We start from the raw sequence: 21,613 nt of genomic DNA, 5'->3' as shown, positions 1-21,613 counted from the left end.
CCCAGCAATGAATCAAACCGTTGCTCAGCCCCGGGCTCCCCTTCCCCGGCCAAACACCATCCCAAGCACATCAGCCCTCATGGACACCCCCAGACCGTGCGGGCAGAGGGTGGTGCCCGGGGGGAGCTGATCCTTGGAGAGGTGAGAAGAAAGGAGACAGCAAAGCGTCCCCCCGGCAATCCCAGCGTACCGATGGGACGAGGTCCTGGTGCACAGCAGGGCACACAGACAGCTCTGCTCCTCACACCGCCGTCTCCTGCTCCACGCTGGCCTCTTCTTTCTTCCTCTTCATCTTGCAGAAGCCATGGAGCCCACAGAAGCAAGCGAAGGTGAACTGGGGCATCACCTGGAGCCGGAGAGGTGTGGGAGCACCCTGGATGGGGACAGAGAGAGGAGTCAGGGCAGCTCCTGCAGGCGCACAGGGGGTGCATGGGCAGGACGGAGGGCGTAGGACAAATCCAGAACATCACCCTGCACCGGCGCACATCTCCCTCCTCACTCCTTCCCTGCATTCGGGGCCACACGCTCCCAAATTCCCCACCCAGTGAAACACAAAGTGATTAAATCTCTCCCCCCAGCCTCTCTCCTGAAAAGCAGGGAACAATCGGGACAGACGTGGGGACAGCTTGCAGCAAGGGCCGGGAGGTGAGGTGCCCTGGGAGCGTCCCGGCGCAGCGGCAGCAGCAGCGGTTACGGCACAATGAGGCACAGCTGAGAGCAGAATTCGCTCTCTTTGTGTCCGTCTGCGATGGAGAAAATAACACCCCAAAGTACAGCCCGCATGATGGCCCAACAGCTGCAAAATGTAATTATGCAAATGAAAGGCTGAGGTTTTCAAAATAAATAACACACACTCACAGAAATACTACCTGAAGTGAAATTTGCGTTTTCTCCCTACTTTAATTTTTAGCTTTTCTATAGCTTGTTGATGACCAGCTCTAATTCTGCCTCGCAAAAGGTGGTGCTGGTGCTCAAAGGGAGCTGTGCCCAGCGCACGCAGTGTCACCCTGCCCAGCCAGACGTGTCCTCGCCACCACGGCTGTGCCACCCCCAGCCGTGCAGAGGGACCCACAGCGCGGCTGCTGCCTGGGGCTCCCTGAGAGCCTGGATGCAGCATTTTCTCCCCACCAGCACCAGCACAGACAGGGAACATCTCAGGGCCTCAGTTTACCCATCTGTGAAATGGGCACGATGCTCGAGCAGTCAGAGGACCAAGTGGAAATCTCAGTGACAGTGTCACCTCACTGTCACCTCCTGAAGCTCATGGCCACCGACAGCAGCAAGCAAAGAGTGACCCCCAGAACAGCGGGACACTGCTGAGAGCCCCCAGCCCCAGCAGAGCAGCCCTAATCCACACCAGGGACAGCTGGGAGAAAATTAACCAAGGGGAAAAAAGCCGCAGCAGGTGGGGCCCATGGTCCCCCCATCTCCACACAGCAGCGGTGCTGATGCAGGGGGCGATGCCACATCCCTGCCTTTCCCTTTCCCCCTTTCCAAGGGGCTCAGCTGCAGCACAAAGCAGCAGCAAGAAGCATCCCATTTAATTCGCTCCTGCCGCTGCTCCCCCTCCCCAGCCATCTGGGTACCTGTCTAGTAGCTCCCAAATTAAATCAGGCTACCTCTGGAGCTCGCAAATAATGACAACGGGCGCTTTAATGAGTCTCCCGTTCTGAATGGCTTCCCAGCATAGCGGCAGGTCTCCGCGTCCCTCTTTGTGCTGCTGCTTTTTGTTACCAGCCTGAGAATGGGATTTTGGAGGGAACGGCTGGTGCAGAGGGGCCAGAGGGACAGGGTGGGGGGTCCCTCACCTCCTGGTTTGGCCAGAACGGAGCAAACCCACCGCCCACGGGGAAGGGATGAGGGGAACGGAGAAGCCTCTGGGAACCAGCGCCCCTGTTTGGGACGCTGGGTCTGATTTGGAACCAGCAAACACCGTCCTCATCCCAGCCTCCCACCCATCCGCGCTGTCTGACACTGTCTGTGTTATCACAGGATAGTTTGTGTTGGAGGGACCTTCCCAGCTCCCCCAGTGCCACCCCTGCCATGACAGGGACATCTTCACCAGCTCAGGTTGCTCAGAGCCCCGTCCAGCCTGGCCTGGGATGTCTCCAGGGATGGTTCAGCCACCACCTCTCTGCCCAACCTGGGCCAGGCTCTCACCACCCTCAGGGCCAACAATTTCCAGGCAAACACATCCACGCTGGACCTCCCAGGCAGCCTGGGTCCCCATGGGTGCCCATGCCCGCTGCCCCATGCCACCCTGTGTCCCCCCCATGCCCCACTCGCCTGGCCCCCCTTGCAGACACAAAGCCACCTCGAGAGCCTGGGCGGTCCGGCTGGGACCCCAGCGTCCATTAGGGAACTATTGATATATTTAGAGGAGCTTGTACCACAGAGGCTTTTCAGGCTGACCCTCTGCCTCCCATTCAGGCAGTAGACAATGATGAATGAATCCCGGAGAAAAGAGGCAGCCCAGCTGAGGCTGACGCTCCTGTTCTTCTTGAAAAGGTAGAAAAAGGATCCTGAAGGAGCAAGGAATAATTAAAAAATAAATGAACTGGCTTGGGCAGTGATGACAGAAGCCCCGCTTGATTTGCAAGGGCTGGGCATGCTTCACAGACCCACGCTGCCCTTGCTATTCAAGGGAGAAGATCCTTTGGATAAGACTCTGCCACAGCAGAGAAAAACGCAAGGAGCATTAAAAATGTAAAGCTGGAGAATTCTCTTTAGTCAACTGCATAACCCCAGGCCGTGTTTGTCACTGTCACAGTGATGAATTGGGAGCTGTCTGAAATCAGCATGCTCACTTTAATAATGTCACTTACCCCGAGCCCGAAAAAATGTCTTTCTGAACCAGCTGGGCAGAGTCTGTTCCTTGGCCCAGCAATTACCCATTTCCCTGGGCTTGGCTGGGAAAGTTCACGGCAGCTGAAACCAGCGGCTTTGGGATGGGAGGTCCTGGGCAGGGGGAGCTGGGGGTGCAGGTGGGGATGAAGGCAGGGATGCAGAGGGGGATGCAGAGGGGGATGGAGACAGGAGTGCAGGCGGGGATGGAGACAGGGATGCAGGCGGGGATGCAGGTGGGGATGCAGGTGGGGTTGGAGGCAGGGATGCAGGTGGGGAAGGAGGCAGGGATGCAGGCAAGGATGCAGGTGGGGATGCAGGCGGGGATGCAGGCGGGGATGCAGGCGGGGATGCAGGTGGGGATGCAGGTGGGGAAGGAGGCAGGGATGCAGGCAGGGATGCAGGTGGGGATGAAGATAGGGATGCAGGCAGGGATGCAGAGGGGGATGGAGGCAGGGATGCAGGTGGGGATGCAGGTGGGGATGCAGAGAGGGATGGAGGCAGGGATGCAGGCAGGGATGCAGGCGGGGATGCAGGCAGGGATGCAGGTGGGGATGCAGAGAGGGATGGAGGCAGGGATGCAGAGAGGGATGCAGGTGGGGATGCAGGCAGGGATGCAGGTGGGGATGCAGGTGGGGATGCAGAGAGGGATGCAGAGAGGGATGGAGGCAGGGATGCAGGCAGGGATGCAGGCGGGGATGCAGATGGGGATGCAGGCAGGGATGCAGGCAGGGATGTAGGCGGGGATGGAGGTAGGGATGCAGGTGCGGCTCAGCACAGCCTTGCTGCAGGGACAGGTCGGGGCTGGCAGGTGACACCGGTGGCTGCCAGACCCAGGGAAGGGGTGCTCAGACACCGGGAGCTTTCATTTCGGCTGATTTTCTTATTCCAACTCAGCTTTTCTGTTTCTGAGAAACACCAGTGAATTAACTTTTAGCTACTTGGTTGGAAAAAAACCAACATGAAGTTTTGCATTTAAAACCCTGAACTTCAAAGCTGCCTTTTGCCGCCAGCACGTCGCTGCTCTTTTTTTCCTGCAAAATGGGATCATTTGCAATGGAAATCGGTCTCATATTTTTGCAGGAAGACGAATGGAATTAAATCATTTGTAAGAAAATGTAGAAAAGTTCTCAGAGATTTCATTATTTCATTTGCCTTTCATGATCGCTCGTCTGTCCACCTCTCCAACTGGGATTTTCAGGAGTGACTGATGATTTGGGCATCGCCGGCCCTAAAATCTGCTGAGCAGACGCTGTCGGAAAAGCGCTCGGGGCCGCGGCCCCGTGCTCACGGGACTTGTGGGGACTTTTCCTCCCTGCACAGATGGATCCTCGCCTGGGACTTTTGGTCTTGCCTTTTTTAAGCATCAGAGATGCAGGTCCCGCATCCCCGGCGCTCGCCATTGGGACAGCCAGTCACACGGAGGGGACACAACCCCTTTCCCACACTCCTTATCCCCCTCCTCGCAGCCACAGGATCCATCCAATTTAGCTGTTTTCCAGCCGAGCTTTCAAACCCATTATTTCCTTGGGTTGCTTTTTGTTTTCTTTTTCTTTTCCCCCCACAAACCTTGGACATCTCGCTGCTTACAACCAGGCCTAAGATAAAACCGACTTCAAAGCGCTTTCTATAATGAGCAGCAGTGCATTAGAAACCCAACAACAGAGGAGCCGAGACGGGGATAAAACTAACCTGAAAAGAAGCGCCATCCCTTTAAGGAGAGATAATGAACGGAGAAGCTGTTGCTTGGCATGTTTGCAGAGAATCGCTAATTAAAACATCGCTTCTGTAAAGTATGCTGATCCCATTGATTCTTCCCCCCACACAGTTAATTTGCTGCTAGGAAGGCAAAGTCGCAAGGGTCCTCATTATAAAAATTTCACTGGCTGCAGCTAATGGTTGTAATTAATAGGTGCAATAAATTTCAAATGGGCAGCCAGGGTGTTCATTAGCTGTGGGCTGACTCAGCACCGGTGGCCTCACCAGTTACTAAATAACCCATTTCCAAGCAGACGGGAAGAGGAAGGCGCTCTGTACCACAGCCGGCACATCTGTAATTCCCCGCCGAGAGCAGAGCTCAATAAATAATTCCCGGCAAGTCCTGGATTTGTCTCGTTTCGTCCCGTCGGTGAATTGTCTGTGCAAAGCTCCTCCAGCTAACTGGGGGCAGGTTTTCTCCAAGGCACTGGTGGAGCCAAGTGACCTGGATTTCGTGTGGTACCAGCGCTCGAGGAACTGAACGCTCCGGTGTAAATGCCCAACAGCAATATCCCGTAGCCGGACGCGGATCAAACCCTGGAGAAGCCACTCATGCAAAGCACAGACCCACACGTGGGCTGCAGCGGGATTTTTAATGCCCCAGTCCTGCTCTGGGCATCCTGCGCAAGGGCTGAGGTTTAAAATCTCCCCAGGCTCCCAATGAGCATCGTCCCCTCCATAGGGTGTCCCAGTGCCACATCCCCAAGTGTGCACCAACCCTCTCGGGTACCACCGGGCATCCCGCCATGTCCCATCTGGGCTTTGATTTAAAAAACCACAGCTTTTCAGTTCGTTATCATCTGACTGTAATTAAAACATTTATAATTGGGGCTCTCTCTCTGAGTTACCTCCTGAGAGCAGCATCCATGGGGCTGGGTGACCCAGCAAGAAGCTGGTGCTGCTGGAGCTCCACACTCATCTCCCAGAGGAACCTGGAGGCGGTGGGTGCCTCACTCATAAATGGCAATTATTAGCTGTAATTAATGGCTTGTCCTGCTCTGCACATTCGCTCGCAGGAGCTCAGGAAAGGACCAGGAACTGCTGGGTGATCCGACTGCTCCAGCATCTTTGCACTGTTGGAGATGGAGCTGCCCATGCAGCAGCTCTTCCTTGAGCTCATGTCTCTGGACTGGGGATGGGATTTCGATAACTGCTGCCTTAAAAATAGGTGTATGCCTAAGCTATCTCAGCTGCATTGATCTACTGATTTATTTAATGCTGTGAATGTTTTATAAGCTCAGCAGCTGAGGGGTTTTTCTTCGCCTGGCCCTGGACTGGGCAGTAATTGCAGCCGGACGGGGCTGCGGGCAGAGGCTGCGCTAATTGAAAGGTGATGGGAGCTGCTGCTGGGAGCTGGATGCCAGACAAGCCGAGAGCTCACCTGGCACTGGCAGCATCTTCTCTCCACGATGGACCTTTTCCAGGGGTCTCTGCCAATGCCTTCTGCACGGCAGGGCTTTCGTGGAAACACTTGTCCTGTGTGTGCCCCCCCTTACCTCCTGCAAGCCCCACTTGTGTCCGTCTGAGGATCAAACAGACTGAAAACCACAAATCAAATCTCACTGCTTGTGCATTGCTAGGGGGCACTGGAGCTGGACAAGAAAGAGATTTGGCTGAAAGTCACCGGCCCTGGCTCCTGACCACCAGACATTCCCACCAACGTGCCCACTCACTCTCCTCCTGTCCCGGCTGCTCTTCAACATGAGCACCACAGAAACACAGCGGCTTGTGCTCCCTCTGGTTCTTTCCTGCTTAATGCCTGCCTTGCTAAAAGAAAAATCAATAGCATAAAGGGTAGTGAGAGCAAGTCTCCGGGGTGGAGTATCTCGCCAGCGTAGCACAGACAGGCTGCCAATAATCCTGCTCTGAGCTGCTTTGCCCAACAGCCACCGAAATATTAATGGGGGTGGCTGCTGCTCCAGCATCCCTCCACAGGCTTTTGATGAGAAGCAATTGCTGCTCAGAGATGGGGTTTGTGCCCCAGCATCCCCAGCATCAGCACTCCCAGCACCAGCATCCCCAGGACCAGCATCCCCAGCATCAGCGTCCCCAGCATCCCCAGTATCCAGCATCCCCAGCATCAGCATCCCCAGCATCCCCAGAATCCCCAGCATCCCCAGCATCCAGCATCTCCAGCATCCCCAGCATCAGCATCTCCAGCATCCCCAGCATCAGTGTCCCCAGCATCCCCAGCACCCCAGCATCCAGCATCTCCAGCATCAGCATCCCCAGCATCCCCAACATCCAGCATCAGCATCCCGAGCATCCGCATCCCCAGCATCCAGCATCACCAGCACCAGCATCCCCAGCAACCATGGGCTGTAACAAAGTGAATGGCAAAAATTGGGACTCCTGGTATATTTTTGGTTAATTTGCCCTGCTCTCCCCTTCTTGGCGGTTAATGACACCCTGGCTCCGGGCTCCCCATTCCCGGGCCAAGCCATGCGTGTCCGCTGCAGGAACGGGCCCTGCTTGGTGTGAATGGCTCGGGGCAGCCATTGTCATGGGTGAATTTTCTGAATGAGCAAATCCTCATTAAAAAATAATTAAAACAGCCTGGTGAGATTGGCTTAATTCCTTTCATTTTGACTGATGGTGTTTAGTTTTCATGATTTATGTGCCACAGTCTTGCCAGCTTTCATTGTTGGAACTCATGGGATTTCATGATTTTCTTCCTTCCACACCTCCTTGAGTCATGGGATTACAGCTGAATCTCAGCTTTCATTTTTTTCAATGACTATTATTTTTAAAGATGCATTCCAGGCTGGTGAAATAAACTTGAAAGCCTGACACCTAATGACTCAAAGCTCAGGAAGTGAGAAAAAAAAATAAAGAATAGAGAAATTGCTCGTTTCCTGCTTGGTGAGGGTGGTTTGTAACCCCGCACCTTTGTTTGGGTGCTGATGGAGGCAGTGGGGCCTGCAGTGGTGGGATCTGTGGCAACGGGGTTTGCAGCAATGGGGTTTGTAGTGGTGGGGTTTGTAGTGATGGAGTTTGCAGCGATGGGGTTTGCAGAAATGGGGTTTGCAGTGATGGGGTTTGCAGCAATGGGGTTTGCAGAGATGGGGTTTGTAGTGATGGGGTTTGTAGCAATGGGGTTTTCAGTGATGGGGTCTTGTAGCCATGGGGTTTGTAGCAACGGAGTTTGTAGCAATGGGGTTTGCAGCGATGGGGTTTGCAGTGATGGGGTTTGCAGAAATGGGGTTTCTAGTGATGGGGTTTGCAGCAATGGGGTTTGCAGTGATGGGATTTGTAGTGATGGGGTTTGCAGCGATGGGGTTTGCAGTGATGGAGTTTGCAGCAATGGGGTTTGCAGTGATGGGATTTGTAGTGATGGGGTTTGCAGCGATGGGGTTTGCAGTGATGGAGTTTGCAGCAATGGGGTTTGCAGTGATGGGATTTGTAGCGATGGGGTTTGCAGCGATGGCGTTTGCAGCGATGGAGTTTGCAGAGATGGGGTTTGCAGCACCCTCCTCCTCTCTCACCCCATCCAGCCCAGCTCTGCCAAGGTGCTGTGCTCACAGACATCACATTTGTGCATTTCCCAAGTGCAAATTCGCCAAGTCCCGCTGTTTAATTAAACCTGTCCTTCCCACGTGCTCCCCTCCAACAGCCTCATGGCACCGGGCTGGCCGTGGCCTCGCAGGGACGGATCCTGCCTGGTGCAAACCAGGTGGCTCCAGGCTCTGTGCAGCCCACCAGCTCTGCAGCATCCCTGGAAGGGGCCCAGCGTGGTGGGGAGACGGGGCTGGAGGTGCCCGAGCTTTTCTCAGCCCCGACAACCGCAGAAAGGGCTCCAGCCATCACCTGGCAGCCGTTTCGGTGCTGGGTTAAGGCAGCGGCTGTGGCCCTTGGAAATGCCCTTGGTCTCCGCCTGGTGCTTTTGTTCTGCGGGGCTGCAGGTGGGGATGCTTTGAACCGTGTGAGAAAAGCTGCCCACCAAAGAAAAGCCGCTCCCGCCGCCCTCGCCGCCCCTTTCGCCAGCACCCGGTGCTGCCGAGCACCCTTTCAGCTCTGAATGGGGATGACGGTGCTTGAAAAGCCGTGTCCCCCGCCATCCCCGTCCCCCTTTGTCTCCCCCTCTGCTTGCCACCCTCTGCCCCATCCGTCTTGCTAAACCTCTGAGGCCCTGCAAAGCTTCAATGCCCCCTTTCACTTGTTATTTGTTACCAAATGGGATGAGGAGTCCGTGCGGTTTGCAGAGGTGCCTGGAAGGTGGAGTCCCTCCTCTGTGTAGCCCATGGCTTTTCGCCCTACATGAGTTAGGAAAAGCAATCACATAGGAATAAAAAGCCATAAACCACAGCAGAGGGCTTACCCAGGATAAGCCAGCAGTCTTTGAGGAAAGAAAAGGAAAAATGGAAAGGATGGGGATAATAAAAAAACCAAGCAGCCCTCCCATCACCCTGCCTTTTCTGCTCCGAACACTGGAATGAGCGGTGATTGCAGGGACAAGAGTTTCTTGCGGCAGAGGTGATGCTTAAAACACGACATGCCCGAGCCTGGATCAGTGGCAGCGTGCCCGAGCAGCAGGCAATGAAATGCTTTATTTTCCCTCTGCCAGTGTCCTGGCCACAGCTGCACCTTATCTCAGTCAGTCAGTGCTGGGTATTCCCCGTCATCTCTTTTTGCGCTGCTTTTAAACATAATAAATCTTGTGTTATAAACCAGATAGTCGCTCTGGTTGCAAATGGAGCAGCACAAATTTACACCTGCAGATCAAGAGTCCCCTTTCCATGCAGAACCACTTGGCTGTTCAGCAGCCCAGGAGCCCGCAGGGTAAATCCCTTTTGCAAGCAAGGTGGGAAGCTGCTCGCCTTGGGGTCCAGCTGCACCCCATCCTGTAGCACGCTGAAAATCTGACCCTTCAGGCCACTGAGGGACTTCACACGGTCACGGTGTCACTCAGCAGCAGAACTGGGAACCAAAAACCTTCCCTGGGCCCCGCAGCTCACCTGGCTGATGCTTGGATGCTCGGCAGCAAGAGGTGCATCCAACAGAACCGCCTTTGTTGGCTGAGACAAAGGGCTAAAGAAAGGTCTGGCTGCAAACCCACCTCCTGCTCCATACCCACTGTTGTCTTCCCCCGTTGCCTTTCCAGGGGGGGCTTCCATCTCCATACTCCATCTCAGGATAAGGTGATGTGTTTCATGGGGAGCAGCTGCTCCAGCTGCTCCTCTGAGAGCCAGACACAGACCTTGTGCTTTAGCAAAAGCCTCTGCACCTCCCCGGACCCACGGGAGCTCCTCTGGTGGCATCAGAACTGCCCGGGTTGTCCCTGGGAAAGCGCTGGCTTCTGCTTTTATTCTCTTCCCCCACCGGGATGCCGACTGCTAATTGCTAGGAGTTGATGAGCTCAGTTCTGCTCTTGAGCCGAGGAAACTCCCGTTCTTGTTGCCCTAGCAAGAATCCTTGGGAAATTCAATGTTTTTAAAACTCTACAGCAGCCAGGTTTGGAAGTAGGAAGGATTTTGCACCCTGTGGCTCGCAGTAGCAGTGAACATGACTTTCACTTACAAACCAGACTTCTGAAGCACACGGGTAGCTCTGAACTGGCGTTTTCCCGAGGCCTTTCCTCTTTTAACTCCCATATAGAGACAGCAAGAAAAAAGGCCCCCCATGTGCCCCACCTTTTCCCGGCCCTTTTGCTCTGTGGACAGCAGCTGTAGAAGCATCATTTGCCCCCTGGGTGCAGGTGAATACCCCAGTGTGTGCCCATGGGTGCTGCGGGCACTCCAGGAGCCCCATGTGGGTCCCTGTCCCCCAGCTCCGCACCAACCCAGCCCTGGGCGCACTAAGGAGACAGCCCCAATTTCATTGTGCACCATGCAAGGGGTGAATGGGTCGGGTTGGGATACAGAATCATAGAATAAGGCTCTGCTTTGGTACCCAAACCCTTCCCAAGGCGCTTGCACCCAACGCAGGGCAGCTCCAGGCTGCCGTCCGCGGCATCGGAGCACGAGGCCACGTGCCCATCCCAGAGCCACCGTTCCCATACCCCCCGCAGGGACTCCAGGCCAGCCCGGAGCCGCCGGCCGAGTGCGGCTGAGCTCACCTTTGGCAGCACCGCATCCTCTCGGCGGGAAGGGCAGCGCGCCAGCGGGCACCGGCCGGGGGATGGCACCGCCGCGGCATCGCCCGCACCGGCCTCTCCTCCCCGCGCCAGCAGCACCCGGGTACCGCAGGGATGCTCAGGGAAGCGGGTGCCTGGGGCGGCCACCCAAACCACCTCCGAGCCCCAACCGGCTACAGGGGGGGTCTGATTTTTGAAGCCTCAACCCCTCCTTTGCCGGCTGCTCCTGCTGCTGTCCCCAGCGTCCCCACGTCCCCACCGAGCCTCGCCGCACGGTCGCATACTTGGAATGGCTGTGCACCGAGGGGCCGGGAGCGCGGGGGGGAGCGGAGGGTCAGGTATTTCTCCATCCCCGGCTCCGCAGAGCCGGTAACAAAGGCGCTATTGAACTGCAGCCTCTCTGGTCTGTGAAGCAGAAACCTCTTGTATCTACTTCACTGCCTTTGATCTAACTCCCCCAGTGGGATGGATATTACTCATGTCCTGCTGCTTGGGTACTGCTGCCAGAGCGGGACGGGGGGGACAAGCCCCCGCGCGTCACCCCGGCTTTGGGAAGCGTCCTGCCAGCATCGACCAGGGGCACCCAGCGCCCAACGCCGCTGCCATTCCCTACGTCCCCTCTGCCTTCCTGCTGTGTCCCCCAAATCCATCACCCTCCCAGACCCCAAACTTTTGGAGCGCAGAGGCGGGAGGAGCAGGGCTCTGCGCCTCGCATTCCTCTCCTGTAATTAAAGCCGGTGCGCTGGGTGGAGGGGGAATTTCCCAAAGGGTTTTACTGGCGTCTGGACAAGGGTCAGACAATGAGAACATTTGACAGGGTGCCCAAATCCGCCGTATCTTGGATACGCTCAAAGCCTCCCCCGTGCTGTTGGTCCCAGGTGCTGGTTTGGGGAAGGTGGGGGCTGTTTTGGGCAGGTGGGGCGGTGGGGAAGGCGGGCAGGAGCTTGGGGACACTCTCACAATGTCCCCGCAGCCTTCGCCCCAGTCAGGCTGCCCCAAAAGTGCGAAAGCTTGAGCAGCACCAGCTTGCTCTGAAACCGCATCTCTGCCGGGATCCCCCAGAAAATCCTGAGTAAAGGCATCAAACGCACCTCAAAGACTCACAGCACTTAGAGTGATGCTTTAAAAGTCCTTTGCTGCCTTCAGCAAGCTGCCTGCCATGCTCCCCAGTGAGCCAGGGGCACCAGGGGCTTCGCCTGGTTTTACCGGTCCCGGGGGGGCACTGGGACAATCCGGTGGGAAACCATCCCAGTTACCCAAAAGCCTGACAGATAATACACGCTCAACAACTGACATGGAAAGGATGGATGGAGAGAAGACAGATGGATGGGTAGATACTGAAGAACAGAGGTTGACCAAGCTGGGGACACCTAAAGGGTTTTGTTTTTCATGGAGATCCATAATAGTTGCACCCCAAAAAGGTGCAATCAGCCTTTTTTTTAGGGGATCATCTGCAGTTGCCCCCTCCCCAGCCACGGGCTGGCTCGTGCCTCAGGACAGGGTGTGTGGAACCCAACTCTGATTTAGTTTTTCAACACTATTAGAACTTGGGGAGCACTTGAAATCAGAGTTGGGCAGCGATCCATTTTCAAGCTGTCTTGACAACTGGCTCCAGCGCAGCAACATTAGATCTACTAATCACATTTATAAGGCGCCCAGGATCATGAATTGGGTATTTGGAGAATATTTGTCATTGTAACAATGTCATTTCCCAGCCTTCAGCATGCATTACTTTGTCCTCCAGGTCATTATGATTGGAGTTTTTGGCTTTATAGAAGCATCTATTTGGGGAAGAGGAGGCTCAAATGCATTTGTTGTATCGGTGCTCTGTACAGCTAAAGGTGCACGCTCTCTATCACTTGTACATTCCTTGGATGGGGTAATACTGAGGTTATTTATGGATTTTAATCAGCTTTCTCATCACCTGATTTTGTATTGATAACTGCTTTAACAACACAGATATAAGCCAAATCTTTCCAGAGTGCCATATAAATCCCCCAGCTCTTAGAGACGATAAAAAGGGGGGGCCAGGCAGGCTGAGCAGATCCCAGCCCAGGCAGTGCATCCTCACTGGTGAGCTCGGGGAAGCCACGCAGACCCGTCCCCATCGCTCCCCAAGGCTGGGGACGGTCTGACGATGAGACAACAGTGTCCACAACACCCTTAGCAAGACCCGACGGAGAGACGCGATCACCAAATCCCCGTTTGCAGCGACAGCGGCAACCGCAGCATCGCACCCAGAGACAGCAGCTGCCGCAGCTTTGCATGAAGAAGAGCCCAGCACACGATGCTCCGGCAGCCACCGAAAATCCACAGGACCAGCAAGGGCCAAAATAGTCCTCATTTTGCAGATGCGTATGCAATCACACGCTCCTTCCAAATGGCAGGATAAAGCTGGTCTGATTTGTTTTGAGAAAAGAAATATTTTTGATATCTGAGTACTTTTTTGCGTTGCTTTATGCCCGTAAGCTGCTCAGCCCAGCTCTCTCCAGAAGAGCAGAGGCTGCCTGTGCAGCCTCTCCCCAACACCCTGGCAGCCCATGAGATGTGTTTTCCCCACTTTGCAAATCCAGTTAGTTGGTAGCAGTCAGCTTTGGGTACAAAACCAGCTCTGAGACGTTGCAACCTTTCCTTCTCACTTTCCCATTCAGAAGAGTGCATCACTTCCACCTCTTAACAAAACTATGGCTTTTAGGTGACCGGAAACCTAGTAACAGGTTTTCCTCCAAGTGAAGCGGAATGTTCTCCAGCTCTAGATGATTGCTGAAAAACCTCAGAATAAATTCATTTTGGTTTGACCTCTCAGCGCTTCTGTGCTCTGCAAACCAACAAATCAGTGCTCAGCAGAGAACCTGAACTAAGTGACCCTGGGAGGGACAAGTCTGGCCACAGGACCCCAGGACTTGTGTGTCCCCAGTCACAGCCCGTATGATCCTGCTGAACCCCAAACCCCTGCACACCATGAAGTGTTGCTGTTTCCTCCAGCTGTTTTATTTCAAGGTGGAGGGATGAGAGAGGCAGAAAGGGAAGGGACGAGATAATGACCCGGATCTGTTCCTGCACACTAGCCATCAATTCGCCACACAGCCCATTAAGAGAGGACAAACACAACTCGGAAATCCAGGTAAGTCACTTGCTAACAAGATCCTCCTGGGCCTTTTAGCACATTCCCGGTCACAGATATTTCAGCTCCTGCAGCCCCAGCTGTAATTAAGTCTGGGCTGCGAGGCAGGAGATGCTGCAGCAGCCGGGGGGGAATTAGTCTGGATTTGCTGGAGGAGTGAGAGGGCTGATGAGCGATGGGCTGGCCAAGGCAGAGGATGGGGGGGGATGCAGGAGATGAGGGAGATGCAGGGGATGGGGAGAGATGCAGGGGATGGGGGGGATGCAGGGGATGGGGGGATGCAGGGGATGGGGGGATGCAGGGGATGGGGGGGATGCAGGAGATATGGGGTGGATGCAGAGGATATGGGGGGATGCAGGTGATGGGGGGATGCAGGGATATGGGGGGATGCAGGGGATATGGGGGATGCAGGGGATATGGGGGGATGCAGCCCAAGCTGCTGGTCCCTCACTGCTCCCCTGGAACCTCCAGCAACTTGGATGTGGTAACGGAGGGAGAGGGAAATGGTTGGGCTGCAGGGGACGGTTCAGCGATTGGGAGCAACTAGAGCAGAGGGAACAAAGAAGCGGAGGAATTAAAGGGGGAAGGAGAGGAAGGAGCCCTGTGGGAGCACTTCGTCCAGGGGTAGAAAGCGAAGGCAGGATAACCATCACCTACACACCAGTGTGGCCCCTCCGACTCCCTGGGGAGCCACTACCCTGGGCTCAGACTGCCTCAGGTGACCCTAGTGACTTCAGGGACATCACCCTGGTCATGAGCCTGGCAAGAAAAGAGGTCAACCTATCTCCCACCATCACAAATCAGGGCTGAACCCACCGACAACAGGCAGTGCTGGGGGAAGCGAACCCACTAAGGTGCCCTTCCCCTCCCCTTGGGGACCAGACCCCAAATCCCCTTTGCATGTAGCTTCACCCTCACATCCACAAGCTCAAACAGTTCCTATAAAGCCACAGACCCAGCTCCCTCCCAGGCCAGGAGCTGAGACAGCCGCCAGCATCCAGCTGGAATTCACAGCGCAGCTTCGTGCTGTGTTTGAAGAGGGTTTAACCACCCAAACCCACCGAGACTCCTTTTCCTCGCTGGCACAGCGGGATTTGCACCGGCAAAAACCAGAGGAATCACAGCCTCCTTTGGACACACCACTGTCCCACGCTGTGCTCTCTGTTGCTGGTTAGAGAGGATCAGCCAGAGCTGGGGTGACTGGGGTGGAATGGGGACGGGGCGATGCTCTACCCAGGTGGGAGCTGCCCTTGTGTGCCCGTGCGTGTCCAAGGCAGGAGGGTGGATAAGCCTCCCACAGCTCTTCACATCCTCCTGTGGTTTGGTGAGCCACGTCTGGGCACCCAGAGGTCAAGTTCACTCTTGCTTTGGGCTGTGTGGGGTGTCCCCCTTGGTCACACTGAGCTGGCAGCCCTGGGAGGAAGATCTCATGAAAGCCAAGCGCAGGGTGACCCCCGTCCCCTGCCGTCCTCGGCAGCTCGAGGACAACGCACCCTGCGAGTGGGAAACACGGGGTTGGAATGAAACACAAGGATCAGCCCCTGGGAAGGGGACGGCGGCCCCGTGGAGGCAGCTTTGCACAGCTGGGGTGGTGGGTTTTGGGGAACATCACGAATGCACCCTCTGTGTCACGTCCAAGGGGATGCAGACGTGAGATAATTTGTGTTTCGTCTGCTTCTGGCCCTGTTGTTCACTGTTGCCAGCGATTTGTCACGTTCTGCTGACTAGTCATCGGGGACTCGTGACATAATGTGACACCTATTAGCATGAGGAGAAATTCTGGTGGGGAAAGTGTCTCTTTTGCCACTTGGGAGATTTTTCCACCACTTCTCACCCTGCTGGACAGGGCACCAGGGTCCCAGCGCTCCCTCCTGAGGGATGAACCCCATGGTGAGCCCCAAAAGTGCAGTGTGAAGGTGTCCCAAGCCTGTTCTCCCTGCCTGGAGCCGTCCCAGCCCTGGTCCCCCCAGCCCCCTGGCTCAAGGTCTGTCACCACCCCCTGGGGACATGCGGGTGTCTGCAGACACCAGGAGGGGACATCCCTTGGGTCCCTCCGGCCATCACCAGCCCATTCCTCCAAGGGGGGCTCTGCCACCCTCCCCTCGCTGTCGCTGAAGCTTCCAGCAGAAAACAATTATTATTCTCCTTAATGGGCTGTCACAGTCCAGACAGACGAGCGCACCCAGGCACTTGCACACACACACACACACACACACACACACATTTCTGTACGCCGGTCCCCAAATCACTGCACAAGCCCTTGGGAACTGTTTGGTCCCCCCAGACCCTGTCAGCCCTCAGAACCCCATCGCCAAAGTCCCTTTGGTTCCAGTAGCCCAGCACGTCTGTAATAATGACACCGAAATCAAGGCAATTCTTATCTCGGAGTAATGAATTTCCCTTCCCCTCCCTGCCATCACTGTTCAGGTTAATACACGCACGGCTTCCCGGAGCTGTGCTGGGGATTAGCTCATTCAGAGAGAACCCAGAGAGGCTCCCAAATAGCAGCGCTGGGGCTGGAGCTGCAAGTTTGCAGCCAGAGGAAGGATTGCACACCCAGCTCTGCCCAGCACACCGGTTTCATACAGGATCCAGAGCTGTTCAGCAAGGCACAAGCACTAACAAACCTGCTCTTCGCCCTTCAGTCCACACTCATCTGAAAGAAAAAGGGACTTTTGCACCAGGCGGAGTTTGTCTGGGATCGGGGGATGATGCACGGGTTTTATACACATTGCAAACAATGAGAAAGTGTTTGCACACACGCAGGCAGACCCAGTCCTACACCAGCCCCTCTCTTCACATGGGTGGTACCTGAGCAAGACAGAAAACTTATCACCTATGTACACAAACTTATATTGACACGCAGGAACACTCACACAAGTGCACCCTTCACACTGCAATCCAACAGTTAAAGAGCTTATGTGTAATTTAGCTGACAAGTATGTTAAAATGTGTTACATGTAATTGTGTGCCAACATAAGTCATGTGAACACACGCAAATATATATATATACATCTTCACAAATATTCATATATTGATGAATTTTGACTCATTGGTGATTACTCTCACCCAGACCCCAGCGAATTATTTTCAGCTAATCACGTATCTATCACCAAGAATATAACCACCGCAAGCAAATGCCACGCATTAGCTACGACCCAGCGTGAACAGCTGTAAATACATCTATTCACACACACGCACACAACCACATTTTCGACACGCACAATAAAGAGCTGAACTGCTTCTGGCCGCCCGCAGCGTCGCGGTCCCGGGGGTGGCAGCGCAAGTACCACGGGCTGACGGGTGCAGGTGTCTGCGTGCGGTTGGCGTGGGCTCCCTCCCGATGCCCATCGCACCCCCAGCTCCAGCACCCGCTGCTCTTCGCCGCCTCGCACGCACACACACAAAACTCCTCCCGGCCAGACTTCAGACAAAGAAAGAAAGAGAAAAATGCTGTCTTACTTCTTTTTTTTCCCCCCTCCTTTTTTGTTATTATCCTCGGGACTCCGGCGGGACTGCGATTCTTCGCTGGAGATGATGAAAAGCAACTTAACGAAGCGCCGAGCGCCGCGCGCAGCCGTGCGGAGGGGACGAAGAGCCTTTGCCAGCAGAGAAGAGAAGGAACAAAAGCCCAGCGATGCCGGAGCGGGGCTGAATAGGTGTCTTCCTAATTGTAAAGGGATTGTGTGGCTGTGTGTGGCGGCGGGGTGGGAGGAGGCGGGTGGAAGAGCGATGGGGAGAGGCCACCGTCCCTCCCACGCCGGCTGGGGACGGCCGCCCGCAACCCCAATCTGAGGTTAGTGCATAAATTATCTCCCGTCTCTCGCGTTCTCGCCGTTGGGTCTCGGCGCCGCGCACGCGTCTGCATCCCCGCCGCTAGCTCCGCGTTCCCCGCGCATCCCGCCGCCGATGCTCGGTACCCCCGGGGTGCAGCCCCCCGCGAACCCCCCACCCCGGCTGGGGACGCTGGTTCTCCCCGTCTCGCTTTTCTCTCTGGTTTTCTCCCTCCTGCTTTGTCCCCAGCCTCATCTCCCAGCCAGGCAGACACAAAAGAGCCTCTGACCTGGGAGGAGAAATACCAGTTTCCATGAAAAAATCCAACCAAACCAACAAACCAAACCCGAGTGCTCCGGTGTGTGCTTTCAGCAGGCAGGGAAATTAAAAGTAGCTGGTATAGCTCGAAATCAGAGGCAGCATTCCTTCCCTAATGAGCGCAATTAGGGGAGCGAGGATGGAAGCGTGTTTCCCTGGCTGTTCCCTGCATCTTCCTGTGTCTCGGAGCTCCAGCCTGCCTGTGCTCTTCCTCAGGCTTTTGGGACAGAGTGGTTTTCCACTTCTTGGAGCTACCAGGGCAGGAGCTGCGCTTGGATGCAGTTGTCGACATGCACTTCAGCTGCCTTAAGCTCTCCCTTCACCTCTGTCTCAAAATAGAGGGCTTCAGACAGGACCAGATCGCCAAACACACATCCCGAGTCCTCTGGGGTTTGCAGAAGCAAAGAAAAGTCAGATTCGGGACCTTTTTTACATTTTCCCTGCTCATTGCTACCCATCCACTTTAGCTCTCGTAAATCCTGAGCTGCCGGTGTAACAAAGGGGGATTTGGTGGGGATTTGGTGGGGATTTAGCCAGGCTTCAGCCCCATGGAGTGAGCCAGATCCTCCGAACATGAGCTTGGCATCACCTCACCCCGCACCAGGTCCCCTTGTGCCAGGACGCTGGGCGTTGGGCCGCTGTCCGTGGGGACCCCGAAGGTCCCTGGCAGGGGGAAAAGGACCATCCCTGCTCTGTGCCTTGTGGGTAGCTCCTCAGCATCCCTCTAAATCCGAATTCTGCCTGCGATTGGCCTAACCATCAATTTTGGCGTGAGCAGCGAGCGCCCGCAATGGGATGAAGATGCAGCGGGTCCAGTCTGACCATCCTCCCCCTGAAGATGGACGGGGCAGCAGACAAAGCCCCATGGGAGGCCTGAACTCTGGGAGGTGTGTTGGGCAGCTCGTTAACTGATGGGCCTAACGACCTGCTCGGCTGGGTTGTCCGCACAAGCCGGAGGAGGAGCAGGAGCATCTGGACAGGACGACACGTTGGATCTGGGCACGGGGCTGCCCGAGCAGGCGGTCCAGGAGCGGCCGGGGAGGCTGCACCGTCCCTCAGCATCTGCTCAGCTCTGACATTGTGCTCACTTGGGCTTCTTTTTAATTGTCTTGATGTCCCTCATTTGCATAATCCCCACAATGCAGCGCAGCAGGACTTTTGCTCTGAGCTAATAAATAGATGACAAAAATAAATGTGTCATGTAAGATTTGCTTCCATTTCTTGCCTTTGTGAGCGAGCTATCAGCGAGAAATGATGCTCGCGGGGTTGATCTCACAGGAACTGTCAGCCCGGCCTGCCATAAGCAGCGATGTTCGCTTTGCCCGTGGTGCGCAACTTTGCCAGATGTTCGGCTGAAGTCGTGAGCTGGGAGCAGGAGGAAAAGGCAGCTGCCAACCCCTTGCCTTTGGGGTTTGCCCCACATCAGCCCTCCAAAGCTGAAGTCACCCCAAAAGTGGGCTGGCGGAGGGCCAGTGAAAGGACTGCAGACCACAATAAGGTTCATCGTTGTGTTCGTAGCAAGTTTGCGTCCAGGAACAGCCAGGCAGGTACCTGGAGTGACTTATTTTTGGATGTATTTTCTTCAAAATCATGAGGACCGTGGTTTCCTCTCCTCCGCAGCGCTGTGGCCAGCTCTCTGCTCGTGGTGGAGTTGCACCATTTGTGAGATGAATTCCCTTAGCTGAGAAAAAGAGTAATTACTCTGCCGTGAATATCCAAGGGGACTCACGAGGCTGGAAAGGCACCACGTGTTTGCTACAGGACCATTTCCTCCCTGGTTTTACAGGAATTGATTTATCACCTCAAAGAACTCGGCTGGATGGTGCATGGGGCATTGAGGGCAATGCCATGGATCCTACCCCAAAACAGGCTCAAAGTTTTCAACCAGAAGCTGCAATTAATCCCCAGGGCTCTGCATCCCTGGAAATCCTCCCTCCAGGACTGGGTTTTGCCTGAGGTGGACGCGAGGGAGCCCCTGGGCATCATCCCTGTGTGGGGACAGATACCTCTGAACCTCAGGTCTGTGAAGCGATGCGGTTTGGAGCTGATGGAAGATTCAATGAGACTCGTTAGGTTTCTGAAGATACAGGAGATGGTTACTTTGTGGAGGGTGGCGGCAGCTCTGGAGATTGTACCTCCTGCATTACAGAGGTTGGTATTTTGTTTCCTTCCAGCAGCCCTGACATTCTGGAGGATTCTCAGCTCTTATATAAAAATGCTTTAACATTTCCAACTGTGTTACTTGTTGAGAAAAGCCTGAAAACGCGAATCCTAAAGAGTTAAAGCTACAAGAGAAATAAAGACCTGATAACATATTAGCTTTCTATTTTTTTTTTTTATTCCCTTTTAAAGCCCTGGCAAATTTTAAATCATTTTTATGGCTGTACATAACTGCCTTCTGGCATGTGAATGCTTGAGCCGCGTGTTACCGTAAAGATGGATTCACAACTGCTGGTCAACGGAGGGAAAAGCAGCAGCCCTGAGGAGGAGACGCACGTGGAGATGGGAACTCAGCGGGGAAGCAAAGGCAAGAGGTGCCGAACAAGAAACAGGGGCCGACGGCAGAGGAGGAGCGAGAGATGAGCTGTGGTGTGAGGCTGGATCATGGCTCTGTGAGTCCCAACAGCAGAGCTTTCCACCGCGGGCAGCCCGCATCTGCAGCCAGTCCTCCCCTAGCTCATCCCAGCAGTGAGCTCTGCACCCCAAATAGTCTGGACCAGGCACAAGCGCCACATCCACCTCCCTGTGCCCGCTGAGATGGACAAGAGGAGGCAGAGAACCAGAAGGGTGGAAAGCAGAAAAAAAATGAGAAAAAAAACAGCGTGCAAGGTGGAAATTAGACGAGGTACAGGAGCGAGGCATGGAGGAGCGCGGAGCATCCCTCCAGGAGGCAGCGAATCATTTTGCCCTTCCCCAAAGCACCGTGGTGAGGGGACGGGATCATCCGTCTTCATTACATCACCAGAATAGGCTCTGTCAGGTTCCACTGGAAAACTAATCAATATTCCCCACGGCTGCGCTGGCTGCAGCTCCCACTGTGCCGGTAGCAGCCAGGGCAGGCGCCGGGCACACCAGGTTGTGTGTCACACCGGGTTGTGTGTCACACGGGGTTGTGTGTCACACGGGGTTGTGTGCCATATGGGGTTGTGTGGCACACTGGGTTGTGTGTTGCACTGGGTTGTGTGTCACACCAGGTTGTGTGCCATATGGGGTGTGTGTCACACATGTGCTGGCACAACCAGGCTCTGCTCCCCAGGCAGCACAGGTCCCCATGGTGCAAGGAGGCAGAGACACAAAATTATTGCCACACACTGTCTACACATGCTGGATGAATCCTAAAACAAGTTCACATTCTTTCTTATCTGGTTGCCCAGGTATTTTGCTTTCCCCTTGTTGTAATATCCTGAGACCTGGCTGCTTATTATCTGTAGACAACTGAACAGACCTCCTGCAACAAAATCCTACATAAGTACATCTATTCAAGGAGCAAAAATCACCATGGAAAGCCTTATTTGCCCAGTTGCAATCACACAACCCCACTCAGATTGCAAACGTGACTCACACGCAGTGTCCCAGAGCCCGTGCACAGAGCAGGGACGTTCCTCCAAAGTGTTGTGCTATGGACATTGCCTGGCTCCTCAAGGCACTTTGGACCAGCCTGGCCAAGCTGCTCAGCACCCAGCGCCTCCCTTGTGCCCAATGCACCCAGCCCAGCTTTTCCC

At 55.0% G+C, this 21,613-nt stretch overlaps 1 protein-coding gene across 3 annotated transcripts in view; it reads right to left on the bottom strand.

Annotated features, from left to right (window-relative positions):
* Window positions 1-21,613, bottom strand: part of BLACAT1 (BLACAT1 overlapping LEMD1 locus) — a 33,886-nt gene that overhangs the window by 6,920 nt on the left and 5,353 nt on the right. The window contains exons 1-2 of one of the 3 annotated variants that reach the window (XM_065854820.2): window positions 17,262-17,498; window positions 191-373 (exon numbers count right to left, since the gene is read on the bottom strand). In XM_065854820.2, the coding sequence (XP_065710892.1) occupies window positions 242-343 (102 nt within the window). In that variant the 5' untranslated portion in view covers window positions 344-373; window positions 17,262-17,498 and the 3' untranslated portion in view covers window positions 191-241. Of the gene's footprint in view, window positions 1-190; window positions 374-10,657; window positions 11,060-17,261; window positions 17,499-21,613 lie in introns of those variants that run through there. The other 2 variants (XM_065854821.2, XM_071817687.1) reach the window with 2 other exon arrangements.

Source organism: Patagioenas fasciata, chromosome 21 (genome assembly GCF_037038585.1).
Source record: "Patagioenas fasciata isolate bPatFas1 chromosome 21, bPatFas1.hap1, whole genome shotgun sequence".
In the NCBI taxonomy this organism is placed as follows: domain Eukaryota; kingdom Metazoa; phylum Chordata; class Aves; order Columbiformes; family Columbidae; genus Patagioenas; species Patagioenas fasciata.
This window is presented reverse-complemented; position numbering and strand designations above follow the sequence as displayed.